Raw genomic sequence first — 14,303 nt, 5'->3', positions numbered from 1 at the left:
TAGATGCCGAGCTGCGTTCTGGGCTGACACCAGATGAACTCCCTGAAGAAGGAACGGATGTGCTCAACCCCAGAACTGGCAGGGGCTCAGCAGTGCTTAAGATGAAAGCTGTGTTCCTGGCTTGCTCCCACAGTGCGTAACAGAAGCAGCGGTGTGTTCCCAGTGCTAGCCTGAGCTCCGAGCTGAAGGAGAGTTCTCACTTCCTCCCCGTTGCCCACCACCACAGCAGACAGAGGGAGAAGCTGGAAGATGGGAAGGAAATGGGGAAATGTGAGCCAGAAAGAAGATGGGGAAGGCAAAGAGCACAGAACTGGGTGTCAGAAATCACATGAAGACCTTGGTTGTTGAAGATCGGGTGTAGATTAAAACTGATACTAAATCCCCAAGTGTGCTCGGTACCGGAATGAGCTGGGCACTGGGGCCTTACAGCTACTCTTATTTCCAGTGTTAGCAAGAGACTGGCAAAATCGAAGAATGCAGAAGGATCAGCACTAGCAAACACATTGTGGAATCAAGAATACAGTTCAAATTTCTGAATGTCAAGCTTCATCTTCTGTCATAGCAGATCTATGTTGCCCGAAACCGTACGATGCCAACTCAGAGAAGGATTTTATTCCTGCACTGGTCACAAAGACCAGTGCCACAGAACTCCCTGACACCACACTTCTTGTGAGCGACTGCAGCCTGTCTCACTTTCTGTTTACCTAGCTGGAGACACCTAAGAGATCTTCCAGACATGCTTGGTGCTCTCAGCTGCAAATGGGAAACAGTGCTGCAAAAGAAGAGCTCTGAAGTGAAAAATTGGACCTTGACTCACTGATGTCTGTGAAACACTCTGCTACTATTATAGGAGTGCTAAGGGAAGCCACGGGAGGTTTTCACATCAGGCTCCTGAGGACTGAGAAGTAACTAGGGCACAAGGTTCTTTCTTAAAAAAACAAGGATATTGAAAAACTTAGTTGTTCTATGGAAACCAAGCACTGGCAGGAAAGAGTTCCAAAAGGCTCAAGAAGTAAAGGCAGATGGAGCTAAAGCTCAATAATTTTCAAAATCTGGCTTTTTATTAATGCTTTATTCCTTATTGTATTGCTACAGTCAGGATTTACTTCAGTGGATGATCTGTGACTGTAAAGAGAAGCTTGTGCATGAGTGTTTGAACTTGGGCTCTACCTCAGAACCAAAGTAAAAATCTAATTCTTATTACTTCTAAAATAGAGGTTTTCCCCGAGTAATTCATTTGCTGTCCAGTCACAATATGCAGCGGCATGGTCACATCTTTAATTCTGTCAGTTTTTTATCTCCTGAAAACACAAGTAGCACTAGTCCTTCAGATCAAGTCCTTGGAAGACACACCACAAAGTACAGTGGTTACCCTCTGCTTGCAAGCTGAGTACCTGCACCGTAACATCTTCAAAACAGCCACTGTCTCTTTAGTTGATGAAGACTTACTTCTGTGAAAACGGCTGTTAGGAATTAGCACAGGAACGCATGTAAGTATGTGAACTCCCTCGGGTTTGTTTTTAGGCTGATCTTAAGAATTGGCTTCTTTGTGGAACCCTCAACATATACACATACCATCAGAAATGAAACAAATTGCATTAATGTATGATCCTCACTGATAATACTGCACCAGTCACCCTAATGCAGTCAGTGACATGCTCCCACGCACTTGAGAGCTAGTGTCACTGTGTTAAGGAGTAAAAACTTTAAAAGCTATCCAGGATATAGCAGTTAGCTCTGTTTTCCTTCTTTGGGGAGACAGGAGTCCTGCAAACAGAATTCAGGTTTGCTAGGACTGCCATTGCACATTCCTCTAAACTTGTGCCTGTTACCAGGTAAATGCATCAGACTTTTTTCCCCAAAGCCCTCAGCTCAATTCATTGTTGGAGTAGCAACAGTGGGTATTACAGCACTTGTAGGCAGTGGAGCCTGAATGCACGGATGACTTTCCAAACAGCGTGGGCTGAGTAAACACTGAGCAGCAAGTCTGTCCTCTTTTTATCTAGTTAAAATCATGCCACACTGGAAAGAAAACAAATCACATGCCAGAGCAGTTTCTGTCAGTACAAAGGAAGCTAACTAAAAATTACTATTTCCATTGTGCTGAGATATTATGTATGCAATATGTAACATTTCTTTCCCATTGGTCTTGGCACAAGAACGGTGTCTCATCAAGCAAAGAAAAGCGGTAGCCAGACTCTGTTTATTCAGTTTAGTTTATTTTATTTAAAAGTACTAAATAAACACGTGGCAGAGGCCTACATTCAATGAACTTTTTGCTATTGTATTTGGCTTAAATACAAAATATTAAAGATATGAAGTAGATGGAGGAAGAATAAACTGCCACAACCATCCGAGAGCGTATTTCACAAACTTGTGGATTACAGTTCATCTTGCAGACAAAAATCTTCCCCTACCATCAACGTGGCAGTAATGCTTCTTTGGTATTAATACAGTTGAAGCATTCAGGACCTTCCCCGTGAAGGCTTTCAGCTAAAATTAATTTTTTTCCATCCTTGCCTCGTACTGTCTTTCAGATCGTTTCCTACGGTAAACGTCATCTGCCAGAAAAAGATTTTATTATATTAGCGTTTTCCAAGCGCAAGATAGTATTAAATGTATGAAGCCTGTCATCTCTCTAAACTTTTCAATCCAATTTTCTCTTGCAGACACTAACAGGCAACTGAAAATTCAAGCCAACACAAATCCTTGTTACCACTTAAAAATAGCTTGTGTTCTCCCTCTTATCCAGGCTAAAGTTCTTCCCATCAGTCCTGATGAAATCTTTTTATAGGAAAACTGTTTCCACTGTGATAGAGTAATTTCTTATCTACTTTCCCATGAGGGTAATTAAAAGTACAAATGCCCAAACTAGCTGAAGCCAAAGGGAAATTAAATTATAGGCACAAAGTCAATGCCTGAGGACTGCCAGCATAGCTTCAGTATTTCAGCTTTTTCTTTTTTAAAAACAAAACACAGGAATGTACCCACCGTCATAGTCTTCCTAGTCGTTCTTCCCGCCTGCCCTCACCCTGATCACCCCTAAATATCCATCACCAAACAAAATCTCTCACTGCCAAAAAAAAGAGGTTCTCAGTCTTGTATGTTGTCACTTTGCATGGATTATGGAGCAGTAATAAGGCTAAACTGCACAATTACTGTAGTATAGTATCATTTAGACATAGCAAATTTTTTTTTTTCAAGAAAATAAGGCTCAAGCTGAAAGATGATGGCTGCTACACAAACGATGTGCTTTAGTTTCTAACCTGACTTTATTACTATACAGTTATGCCTCAGAAATTATTAAACTGAAAAACCACAACAAACCCAAGCCTTCAGAAGTGAGCAGAGAAGCAATTTTGTTTGCAGAGAATTTGTCAGCTATGGAAATGGTATCAAGCTCTTTTGTTCTACAGGAGACTCAACTAGATTTTCCATGAAAATGAGAATATTCCCATATAACATACAGTAGAGCTGATCCTTTTTCTGAAGTACACAAAAACTTCTAGCAAGGCTTCTTAAAGGGAAGGATGTCACATTAAAACTAAATGCTTTAACTTCTAGAAATAGAGTGCCATTAGCTAAGTTCTCATGACTCGTCTTCATACTTTTACAATTACCTAATTTAAAAGGTCACGTTTCAGATGAACCCACATTTACATTTAAATTGACAACCCTGGTGAGTCTTTTTCAATGTAAAAAAAAAAATCTAATTTAGTATTCTAAACCCAGTTTTTTGTTTGTTTCTGTCCGGTGTCTTCTGCTAGGGAGGCAGAATCTGGAGTGTCACATCCTGCACTAAAAAGAGAAGCGGCTGACTTGCTGATTATCTTAAAAGTCCTCCAGGTGAGGACCCCACCATCAGCCCCTGCTAATTTGCTGTTGTTCTTGTTACGGGGAACCGCCTCTGTTGTGTTCACCACGAGCAGGTGCTGTGGCACACGGTACCGGCTCAGACCCGGGGCTGCGCCGGGCGGGCGGGGGTGCTGGGGCGGGGGGGAGGCAGTGATGACTCAGCAGGGACCGGGCCCGCTCCTGCCGCCCCCCCCCGAGGATCAGCCGCTGCGGCGCGGCCCTCACTTACAAAAGGTCTCCTTGCCGATGCGGACGTTAATCATGAACCACTCCATCGCTCCCCCGAGGAGGAAGAAGAAGGGCAGGAACCTGTAAACGCCGAAGCGCTGCTTCCCAGGCACCAGCTGCAAGAGGCGCTTCACCCTCCTGCTCACCAGCATGGCCGGGGCGGGATCGGCGCCTTCACCAGTTCGCGTATAAAGAAGAAAACGGGGAGGCGCGTGAGAGGCGGAACGGGACGTACAACGGCCCCCAGCGCCCCGCGGTCCAACCGCGACCGGGGGGCCAAGCCCGCTGTGGGAGAGCCGCGGGCGCGGGGCCGCAGTCCCCCGTCCTCCCCGTTAGGCTGCTGGAGGGGCGAGAAGCGGGTCGCTTGGGCCCAGCTTCGCCCCCGCGGCCATGGCGGCCACAGCGGCGCCCTAGCTCCCGCCCCCTCCTCCCCGGCCCGGCGGGGGCGCGCAGCCAATCAGCGCAGCGCCTGGCGCGCGACCCCGTGCCGCGCGCCCCTCACCTCTAGCGCGGGCTCTCGAGCCCTGGAAGCACCCGAACGGTAGGACGTGGTCGGTACCCACGTGACCCCGCTCGGGGCGGCTCGCCTCGCCTGATTGGCCGGGGCGGGGCAGAGGGGCGGGGGCGGGGCTGCAGTGAGGGACCACCCCCCCCCCCCCCCCCCCCCCCCCCGAGGGGCCGGAGCGCGGCGAGCGGAGCCCCCCGGGCCCCCGCCGCCCTCCGCCCTTCCCCGCGGGGGGCCGCTGAGCGCCGCCCCACCGGCCGTCTCGCGGCGAGGCGAGGCGTGGCGCGGTGCGGCGTGGCGTGGCCCGGCCTCCTCGCACCGGGCGGCGGGGATTGGCCGCCCGGCGGGTGCTGCCGCGGGTCGGGGCCGGGGCGACGGGGAGCGGAGCGGAGCCAGCCCCGGCCGTGTGCGGGCTGCCCCGAGGCTGCAGCGTCCGGTGGGACCATGGCGGCGCTGGGCATGGCGGCACTGAGGAGGGGTAGCGGCGCGGCTCCCCGTCTCCTCGCCGTGGCCGTCTCCTGCCAGAGCTGCCGCCCCAAAGCCAGCCAGTGCCCCGGCGACGGCGGCCACGGGCAGCCCAGGGACCACCACCCGGCGGCCCCCGGCAGAGCCCGGCGCGGCGCCGAGCCCGGCCCCGCCGCGGGCAGCCAGCCCCTCCCGGCCGAGGGAGCCGACACCAAGACCTACTTGTGGGCCAGGTACCACGAGATGAAAAAGCTGGTCTACGGTAAGGGCCGTCTCCGGGCGCTGGGACTGCCACGTCCTGCCGGGCTTGGCCTTTTTCCTTTTTTTTTTTCCTCTTTTTTTCCTCCCCCCCCTCTTTGCATCTTGGTGCCTTTCTCCGCGCTGCAGAACTGGGGATGTGCCCATTGCGGTGCAGCTGCCGGGGTTAGAAGCCTTCTCCCTGGGAATGCCATCCACACGCCTCCATCGCCCGGGGCCCTCTGGGACGCTTTTATTTCTATTGAAATCTGGCCCTGGTCTCCCTCTCCTCATCGTGGGCTTCCCTCTGTGAACATCCCTCGGCTGGTCTCAGCATTTCAGGACATGCAGAGTATGTGGGGTTCTTCACAACTGGCCCCCCTAACATGGATATCATCATGGCGAATGGTCTAAATGAAGGGCTTGTTGCATTTTTCTCTAATTTGCCATTGGTTGGCATATGGAAAGGTGGTTAGACTAGGACAAATAGACAGTCACGTTGGCTGATGCGGTGAGGAGTCCAGGGTCGAACTTGTAACTCTCCATTGGCATAAGGGTGAGCGTGGAGAAGACTGCTGGGAGAAGCTGCTAGGATGTCTCCTGATCCTGAGCTCAGTTTGTGTTACAGACGCGAAACACCTCTTACTCGTGTGTGTGCGTGCGTGCATGCATGTTTTTGCTCCGCTGACCAAGAAGTTACCTGGCTCCGTCAGGTATGTTGACATCTTGCTGAGTGAGGAGAAAATTCATGCCACTCGCCAGATCTGTACATGCACAAAACAAGATTGTGGTCTTTTTGGCAGCAGCAGACCTCCGCTATATGAAACTCTCCTAAAATGTAAAAGAATAGCTCTCATGGCATGAGGGCGGGGAACTTTTTCCTGCTGGTTTCTTGATTCTTGGAATGCTGAAGGTAAGCACTGTAGAGAGCTAGGAAGCCTGACTTTGTGTCTGCTGTTAAATAGCTCTCCGTTAGCTTTTGTTTATCTAAGGGTTTGGAGAAGGACAGAAGCCAGCCATAAGGCATCTGGAAGAACCGTCTCGCTGTTCTGAGATTGGCAAGTTCTGTCATTCCTTCCTCCCCCGCCTTCCAGTACAGGAGACTTGACATAAAATCTAAAGTCCTTCATGATGCACAAATGTAAAGGAATTGGCCGCTGATCCGTTGGGTGCTCAGCCTGCTGCATTCCAGCTTTTGTAGGATGTGAGCTCCTTTGCCTGAGCTGTTGAAGGCAGTACAGGGTGCTGACAGAGGACGGTAGCTTTGTGTTAAGTCCCTGCTCCAAGGCTGAGTTGTGGTTTTAGCCCCACTGCTTGAAAGAAATTCCAACTTGCAAGGCTGGTAATGGTGTTTGGACCTTAATATCCTCAAAGGCATTTATTGTCTTTTCCATAACGGTATTGAAACCGTAAATGCAGATATGTTAATAGGCTGTGTCATGGTCTCTTGGGAAAATGCTCGCTTTACTGTGTGACAGTGTGACGTTTGTATTTGCATAGTTACGCTTTGTTGGGATGCAAGAGATACAGTTATTACTTGAGATGGAGAACTAATCAGCAGGACTAAATGCAAAATGAAGTTGGGTGAAGTAGCCCATGTGTTACAGAGCAGACTCTACAAACCTTCAGGTAACTATTAGACGTGTTAAATAAGAAGGCCCTTGTTTGTTTAAAGAATAGCTCCCCAAACCAAAATTTCAAGACTGTGCTGTTATTCAAGTCTGGTCAAGAAGAGACATAAACAGAGTTGGTCCAAGTTGGTTTTAATTGTTGCTTTGACGACTAAACTGAGTTGTGCAAAATGTGGCATCAGTCTGTTCCTTTGTTTTTGATTTCTAACTCTGATGTAAAAGTGAATGTCTGTAGTTGTGTTATGGATTTGAAAACATCGTCACGTCTCAATACTCATCAGCATTGAGTTTGAGAAGACTCCTGTGGTGCCATCTTCTCCTTCCTTCTCTGAAACTCCACCTTTGTGAAGTCCTTTGTCCTATATTGTCAGTTATTGCTATTAGTTTTGGAGAGAGGTCTCTGCCAGGAGAATTTATTATGTGTTTTCAAACCAGCTCTTGCTTAGGACCTGATTTATAGAGCAATGTCGCTTTTTTTCGCAGAGGGGATTCCAATGATAAATGCTGACTGAGTTGGACAGGGCAGGATGTGTCAGATGAGAGCTTCTGTGCAGTAAAGCTCAGTGGTGGTATGAGTTTGGTGGCCAGAGCTCAGGCACCAGAAGTTCTCAACTTTGTAGAAACACGTCTGTGTTCTGCCAGGCTTGAGTGGGGTGATACAAATGACAGCACAACATAGCTACAAAAGAGGTCCTGCTGAGGTAAACATCTCCCCTTAGTGCTGGCTCAAGAGAAGCTGTTCTCTTCGTTATTCCCCCCTACCTTTTGCAACACTGACTCTTAGGACCAAATTTCATTACCTGTAAGAATTTGAGGCTACTACTTCCACTTAATGTGGTTTTTTTTTTTTCCTCTGCCAAAAGGAAAAGTATAATCACATTTGTCAGAAGGGTGGTGTTGAGCAAGACTTGCTTTATTCTGATTTGATGACATCTGAAGTGTCAAGGAAGGCTGATATGTTCTCTCAGTAAGCAATGTCTGAAGTCTTGCAGTCTAGGAAACATCCAGTCCTGAAACTCAATGGAACTGGCAAGCGAGTGAGGATTTGGCTGTAAGCAAGTGTGTATGTTTCTTCCTAGGTCTTTCAAAGGTGTAAATGTGGCTACAATAAATCAGCTTTCCTAAGGAACCTTTAAAATAACTGTTAACGTCTTGCCTCTGCATGACAAGCTTGAGTGTGGTTAAATGTGAGAACTACTGAGAATAGAGACAAGTTTGCAGACAGAACTTGGTTAGGCATTGATAACACTGAGGGTGTAGCTCAGAGGTAGTCCTTGCTCTTTTTAGTTTGTGTGGATCAAGAGATACCTTTGCATCTAAATAATGCAAGCCGCAGTCAGCAACATGTGCCCATCCCATTTGGAAATGGGAGAGAAGACGACACCCCTGTGTGATCATTGCATTGGTGATTTTTGGTGTGGTGCAGAGGTGGTTTTTGCAATCCAGCACATTTTGATTCTGCTTGTGTCGCTAATCTCAAGCAGGCACAAAGATTTAGGGGCCTCACTCTTTGCCAAACCAGGAAATGAATCTAGTGCTATGATAATAAATGCCCTGCAAATCGCTTAGGGAGTGTGCACGTTTCACAAATTGTGGCATCTACAGATTAAACTGGGACTGGGAATGACAATTAGCAGCCAGAACTGGAAACGCGACCAGTTATGTTAACTTCCCAATTCTGCTTTCCTAAATGTAAACATTTTTTCTTGTAAAGAACTCTTGTAGCAGCATTTGTCTAGTGCCTTTGTGTATATAAAAAATGTCATTTTGGAATGAAACGGTATTTTTTAGTATTGCTTTTGGTTCGTGTAGATTTCATTAGCGAGAAATCCCAAAATATTTAGGCATAATGGCATAAATTCAAGACCATGCTCCAGAGTAATTTTCAGCACTCTTTTCACACGGTTCCTCTGTTATTTAATGTTCTTTAAGTAATATTTCCCTCTCCCTACCCTCTTGGTAGAGGCATCTGCTTTGGCTGGTTGGAATGCTTTGCAGGAAATGGTACAAAACAACACTTCAAAAGGATAAAGAGGTACTTGGAAGGAAGGAAAACTGGCACTTTGTCTTTAGAAAGCAAGTCCGTGTGAGCAAAGGGAACTTTTTGATTCATGAAGAACGTGGAGGATGGTGGCCATTTGCTTTTCAGTATCGTTCTTTTCCTTGCTAGTCTTACAAAGAAATTAGTGCAGATGTCTGCTGTGTTGGATCTCTGGGAGTACAAAGGGTGTGAGAGATGGGTGTGAGTTGCCTTTTTTTGTATTGTTCTTCACTGACATGCTGGATCTGAGGCTGAGAGAAAAGGAGCATTTCGTGCATGATGCTGTTGGTACCCTCGGGAGCTCAGAAAAGCACAGGACGTGCTTGGCACCTCACGACTGGAGCGTTTTTCACATCAGAAGGGGCCATATGGTGTCTTGGCATCTCTAACCGTTGCTCACAGTTAATTACCCCCTTTTGTTTCCATCTCTGCTGTCATGTTGGGGATTGAGTGTTACTGCTTTCTAACAATGTAGGCTATTGCTTGGGAAGAGGCACTTGTGCTGTCATGAAGATATTCTGATTTAAGCAGCTGTTCAGGGCCTCATAGTGGTAAAATGAAGGAGATGCTATGTGTTTACCTTGCATTTACACCTAGGTGTAAAAAATGCATGAGATCAAACACGCTTTCTTTGTGGTCTGCCTTTGTTGCTGAGTTTCATCATGTACCATAGATATGCAGACACTTCCCTTAAAACCGTCAGAGTTGCAAACTGGAGCAAATTGTGCAAGTATGCAGATTCCAGGGGTTTGTATCTATTGCAAGAGCTGTTTTTTCTCCACTGTCCTCAGATGTTCACATGCCGGTTCTCCCTTAGATCATACTTCCTGGGTGAAGTGCTGAGTAGACAGTGACTAACTGTGATATTGTCTCCCTTTCCAGTTAGGGCCCAGATGGAAAGAGTAGTTGGGATTATTGTTCTTTTTTAATAACCAAAACTGGTTTTCATTTTGTTTTTTCCTTGCTGTAATTTATCATATCTGTCCAGCAATCTGTTTTGGTGTCTTCGCAGAGGAAAAGAAAAAGCTATCATTCTTGAAAAATGGCATTTTTGTGGGCTTCTGGAGGGTGTCGTCTGTTTGTTTTGACTTGATGATTGCCACAAAAACTGAGGCAAAGATCCCTGGCAGATCACATGCTGAATGTGAGCAGAGCAGCAGCGCCCAAGTCTGCGGCCCAGGACTTGATTAAGCACTCAGAATTTGTAACCACTCAAGTGATTATCTTTTAAAAAAAAAAAAAATCAAACACAAAAAAAGCAAACAAAACCAAACAAACAAAAAACTTCTTGAAACCTGGCTCAGTAAGCCAGGCATGTTTGGGCTCTCATATTGCAACCGATCTTGCATGTGCTCCTAGCTTCTGTCTCTTCCCTGTGGTAGTTTGAACCTGCAGAGAGACTGCATGAGCTTAAAGAGGAGATGGACACCTACTGCTCTATTGAGGAGGATGCTGCAAATGGACATTTACACTGAGCCAAACGTGTAGCATGAGTATCTGGACTGAAACCCAGAGCGTCTTCCTTCTCTCTAGGAGATCAGTGACTTTGAAACTACTGTAAATTTAAGATGGAGGATGAGAGCGTGGTAAGAGCAAGCTGTCAGCAAGCTGCTGCGAGTTGGTTTGGTGACGACGATGTGCGATAGGAAACACAGCAAGGAGATATGCAGTGCTCCAGGAAGCGTGCGTAGGGAACGCATTGTGTGTGAGGCAATGATGATGAAGCGTTTTGGCTAGCGTATGAATCTTTTTTTCGGCCCTTATGAGGTAAGAGAGAACATGCTGTGTAAGTTAGTGACAAAATGTCTGAGTGGGGCAAAATGATCTGGGCAGGAGGCTGTCAGAGAACAGCAGAGAGGCTCTGTACGTTTGAGGCTGGCAGGGAGGAGTATGACTTCATCCAGTGGGTCTAAATATACTTCATAAATCATACTGTGGCACAGTTACTGCTTATGCTTCTGATCACAGATAAGACTTGCTTCGTGCGCTTGGTGAATCTCACACTACTCTTTCCTTGTTACAAAATCATCCTACTCCCTTAGCTTTTCCTGATTGTATTTTTGCAAATGTTGTGGCTGGCATATGTTGTTGAATCTAGTTGGGTCTCATCTCTTCTGTGAAAGGAGAGATGGGGTTCAGGCAATGGTATTTTGCACTGCTCTCAGACTATCAAAATGTGTTGTCATAAAGCTGTTAGCAAATGGTGAATGTTGGAAGAGCTTGACCTATCTGTAGGGACACGGTAGCAGCAAGTGGGGTGCATTTGTCGTAAAAAAAGAAAAAAATAAAGTGCTTTCATTAGAAGAGGAAAGCAGTGCATATTTGCACTGTGATGTGGTTAGGGTTGTGTCATTTTCCTTGTGAGGAAGAAAAATAACACCCTGCAAATCCCAGTGTATGCTTAGAAAAAGATCTTCCCACAAGTTATCTGGAGGTGAGGACAGGAAGTGGAGCTCTGTTTGTTTATGGTGCAAAGAGCATTTATGTGAGAGGATGAAAGTTGTGATCATCTGAATCCTATTTATGTTTCCCATCTTTTAAAATCCCAGTGGAAAGTACTATGATTGCGTGCACTCTCTTCAGCCCCTTCCAGGACCTTTGCCACCAGCAGAGTCACTGAAAGAGAGCTCTTGTTCCTGCTGTGTAGCCAGTAAGTCAGCCCTCCTGCCTTAAAATACTGGTTTCTTTTGTAGTAATTCCTCTCTAGTTGATCTGGTGAATTGCATTTGAAGGCCAAAGGAAAGTGAGTTAGGAGAGAGGGATGGATATGTTTTGTAATGCATCTCTCCCCTGAAAAATAAATATTATATCTGAATCTTGTTTCTTTGGTCACCTCTTTGGATTAGTGCTCGCAAACGTACTTTGGACTTTTACCTAAATTCTGTAATCATTCCAGACAAAGTATTGGGAATGACTGGTTTCTCTTTCTAATAATATTTTTTTTGTTCTAGATTCAGATGAAACTTGGTTTTATAGCAAGGAAGCACTAAAGAACTGGCACAGGGGTTCTTGCTAAAAGCCAAAAGTTAAGGTAGGAAGGGGAAAAATAATCCTACCCACTGATGCTGTGTAGGATCTGGAAAATGTCTGCACTTTTCCTATCATTCAAAGAGAAAATTACCCGTCTTTGAGGAGGGAGGAAATGTCTCCTTCCCCTCTCTGTCCCCCCAGTGTGGATGTGACTAGGCAACCTACTACAGGGAACTATTTTTATTGCTTTCTTGCAATGGACAGCTCTCGTTGAGTGGGAAGCCTGGGGAGGGTCTGTTCCTGTCTCTCCCATTGTAGTGCAGCTAAAGCTCTCTGCTCTCTAGACTAGCTCTGAAAAAGGATGTACAGGTAGTTCAGCTACTAGGTCACTTAACCCCCATTTTCCCAGTGGTCTGGGGTGCAAAGTGTTATTCACAAGCATCTTGAACAGTAACCCTGTTTTGAAGTGACAAACCACACGCAAGGACTGAGCTGTTTCCACAGCTGTTTATCAGAGGAAAGCAGATAACTTGCTGCTATTAGCATTACGTCCTCCAAGAGTGTAGCTTAATGTGGGTTTTTTTTTTTTTTTTACATTTTGTTGGTGTTTGTACAAAACCTTGTTTTATCCTGCCCATTAATAATGGGGGGGGGGGGGGGAAAGCCCTAAGGGTACCTGCAGGATTGCTCTGTGAAGTCTGGCTGCTTCTGTGAGAAACAAAAAATGCCAAAAGACAAACTTTACAATTCCTAATTTTAAGTAATCTAGATTTCCCAAAGAGGAGAGTTAGCCTGTTCGTCTTGCTCAAGTTTTAAGTGAGGGGCACATGTTTTTCTGGTGATATATTGCAGCTACCTTTCACGTTGGTGAGCCTGCTGAAACTGCAGCTTCTGTGAGCTAGAAGTTTGACACTTCAAAATCTCGGGTCTGCTTTGCTTCATGTAGGCCAGAGACCCGAGGACATTGTTTTGCGGCTTCCTAACACAAAAGGTCAGTCTTACTGTGAAAGTGGTTAGCATCATCACCAGACACAGCCGGAGGTTTCACAGTGTGTTTTTTCACGGGGAGGATTATTTGAGTGAGTTAACAGCAGCAGGCTTCGACAGCAGCGCTGTGCTCCTTTGCTGCTGCTGTGTGGTACTTCCAGCTGCTGTCAGGTCCAGAACGAAAAGTTGAAATTTCAGTGATCCTCTCAGTTTCTCTAACCTCTCCTCTTTCCCTTCTCTTAGATCTCCTTCCACCAGGAGTCTGCAATCTCCTCAACCCGGCCGCTATCTATGCTAACAATGAGATCAGCCTGGGCGATGTTGAGATATATGGCTTTGACTACGATTACACATTAGCACAGTATTCTAATTTACTACACTCTATGATTTTCAACACTGCCAGAGACATCCTAATAGAACAATTCAAGGTAATGATGTGCTAAGAATTTCCACTCAATTAAGCTTACCGCTGTCTTTGCGACACCCCGACGTGCTTGCAAAATGTTGCATTGTGCGCATGCGTCAATTACTTGTTTTATTGAGGTAAATTTCATGTTTCACAATCTTAGATTGCAGAAAGTTTTGTCTGTACGTGGAATTAATTTCCTTTGAGACAATTTACCACACTCTACATTCCTGAGGTTTTTGTAAATATAGAGCAGGAACCTTAGTGTAGAAAGGTCTGGTCTGTTTTACGTAACTATGGAAATAATGCCTACAGAATTGCTGGTTCGAGGTACACATGGTGGATAAACATGAACCGTGGGCCAGCATTGAAGCCATACAGGACCTGACATGTGCAAGTCAATGTGGATGACGCTGTATAGCATGTCCAATAATGGACACCCTGTTTACAATAGGTGACTGATCTGTGCATTTTCTTCTCATCATGTCTTTCTTTTTAGAGGGGCTCTGCAGTGCCATTGCTTTGCCAAATATATGCATTGAATGGAGCTTACTAGAAATGTCCTCACTGCTTGAGTGAATCTGTTATGTTTTCACTAGTGTCCCTTACGTGAGAGAAACTGCTTTTGGGGATCCTGATCCTTTATGTCTTTCTCCATTCATCCACTTTCTTTGTTGAAGGGGCAAAATGAAGTGCACCTGTTCCTTGGTCAGTTTATGCCTGGGGTGAGACAGCTAGCAGGACTAAGCCAGCTCAACGGGTGAAATACTTTTGTTGATAACCCAATGCTTCTGCCTCTAACGATGTCGCTGTTTGTCTTCCCAGTATCCAGAAGGGCTTGGGAAGTATGACTACATTCCAGGGTTTGCCATACGTGGACTTCACTATGATGTACAAAAGGTAAGCTGTACAAAGTTCAGTCTCCTGGGCTTTGTCTTCCATTGCGTTATGTTTTTAGAGGAAATACTTTCTGTCATT

The 14,303-nt window shown here is 46.1% G+C and overlaps 2 protein-coding genes across 3 annotated transcripts in view; one reads left to right on the top strand and one right to left on the bottom strand.

Annotated features, from left to right (window-relative positions):
• Positions 1–2,198: 2,198 nt before the first annotated feature.
• Positions 2,199–4,641, bottom strand: LOC127021582 (small integral membrane protein 4). Its single transcript, XM_050904725.1, has 3 exons — positions 4,586–4,641; positions 4,085–4,255; positions 2,199–2,561 (listed from the first exon to the last, which is right to left on the bottom strand). Exons 2-3 carry the CDS (start codon positions 4,233–4,235, stop codon positions 2,500–2,502), a joined length of 213 nt encoding a protein of 70 aa, XP_050760682.1. The 5' UTR covers positions 4,236–4,255; positions 4,586–4,641; the 3' UTR covers positions 2,199–2,499.
• A 281-nt stretch (positions 4,642–4,922) lies between these two features.
• Positions 4,923–14,303, top strand: part of NT5DC2 (5'-nucleotidase domain containing 2) — a 30,318-nt gene continuing 20,937 nt past the window's right edge. Inside the window, exons 1-3 of one of the 2 annotated variants that reach the window (XM_050904474.1) lie at positions 4,923–5,315; positions 13,163–13,347; positions 14,151–14,225. In XM_050904474.1, the coding sequence (XP_050760431.1) occupies positions 5,033–5,315; positions 13,163–13,347; positions 14,151–14,225 (543 nt within the window). In that variant the 5' untranslated portion in view covers positions 4,923–5,032. The remainder of the gene's footprint in view (positions 5,316–13,162; positions 13,348–14,150; positions 14,226–14,303) is intronic. The other variant, XM_050904473.1, reaches the window with a different exon arrangement.

Source organism: Gymnogyps californianus, chromosome 13 (genome assembly GCF_018139145.2).
Source record: "Gymnogyps californianus isolate 813 chromosome 13, ASM1813914v2, whole genome shotgun sequence".
Classification (NCBI taxonomy): Eukaryota; Metazoa; Chordata; class Aves; order Accipitriformes; family Cathartidae; genus Gymnogyps; species Gymnogyps californianus.
The sequence above is the reverse complement of the archived record's forward strand: the minus strand, read 5'-3'. Positions and strand labels throughout refer to the sequence as shown.

Coding starts and splice junctions, on each gene's coding strand:
- LOC127021582 (XM_050904725.1), bottom strand. CDS start 4,235: ATGCTGGTGAGCAGGAGGGTGAAGCGCCTCTTGCAGCTGGTGCCTGGG. Junction 2,562..4,084: donor CATCGGCAAGGAGACCTTTT/GTAAGTGAGGGC, acceptor TTTTTCTGGCAG/ATGACGTTTACCGTAGGAAA.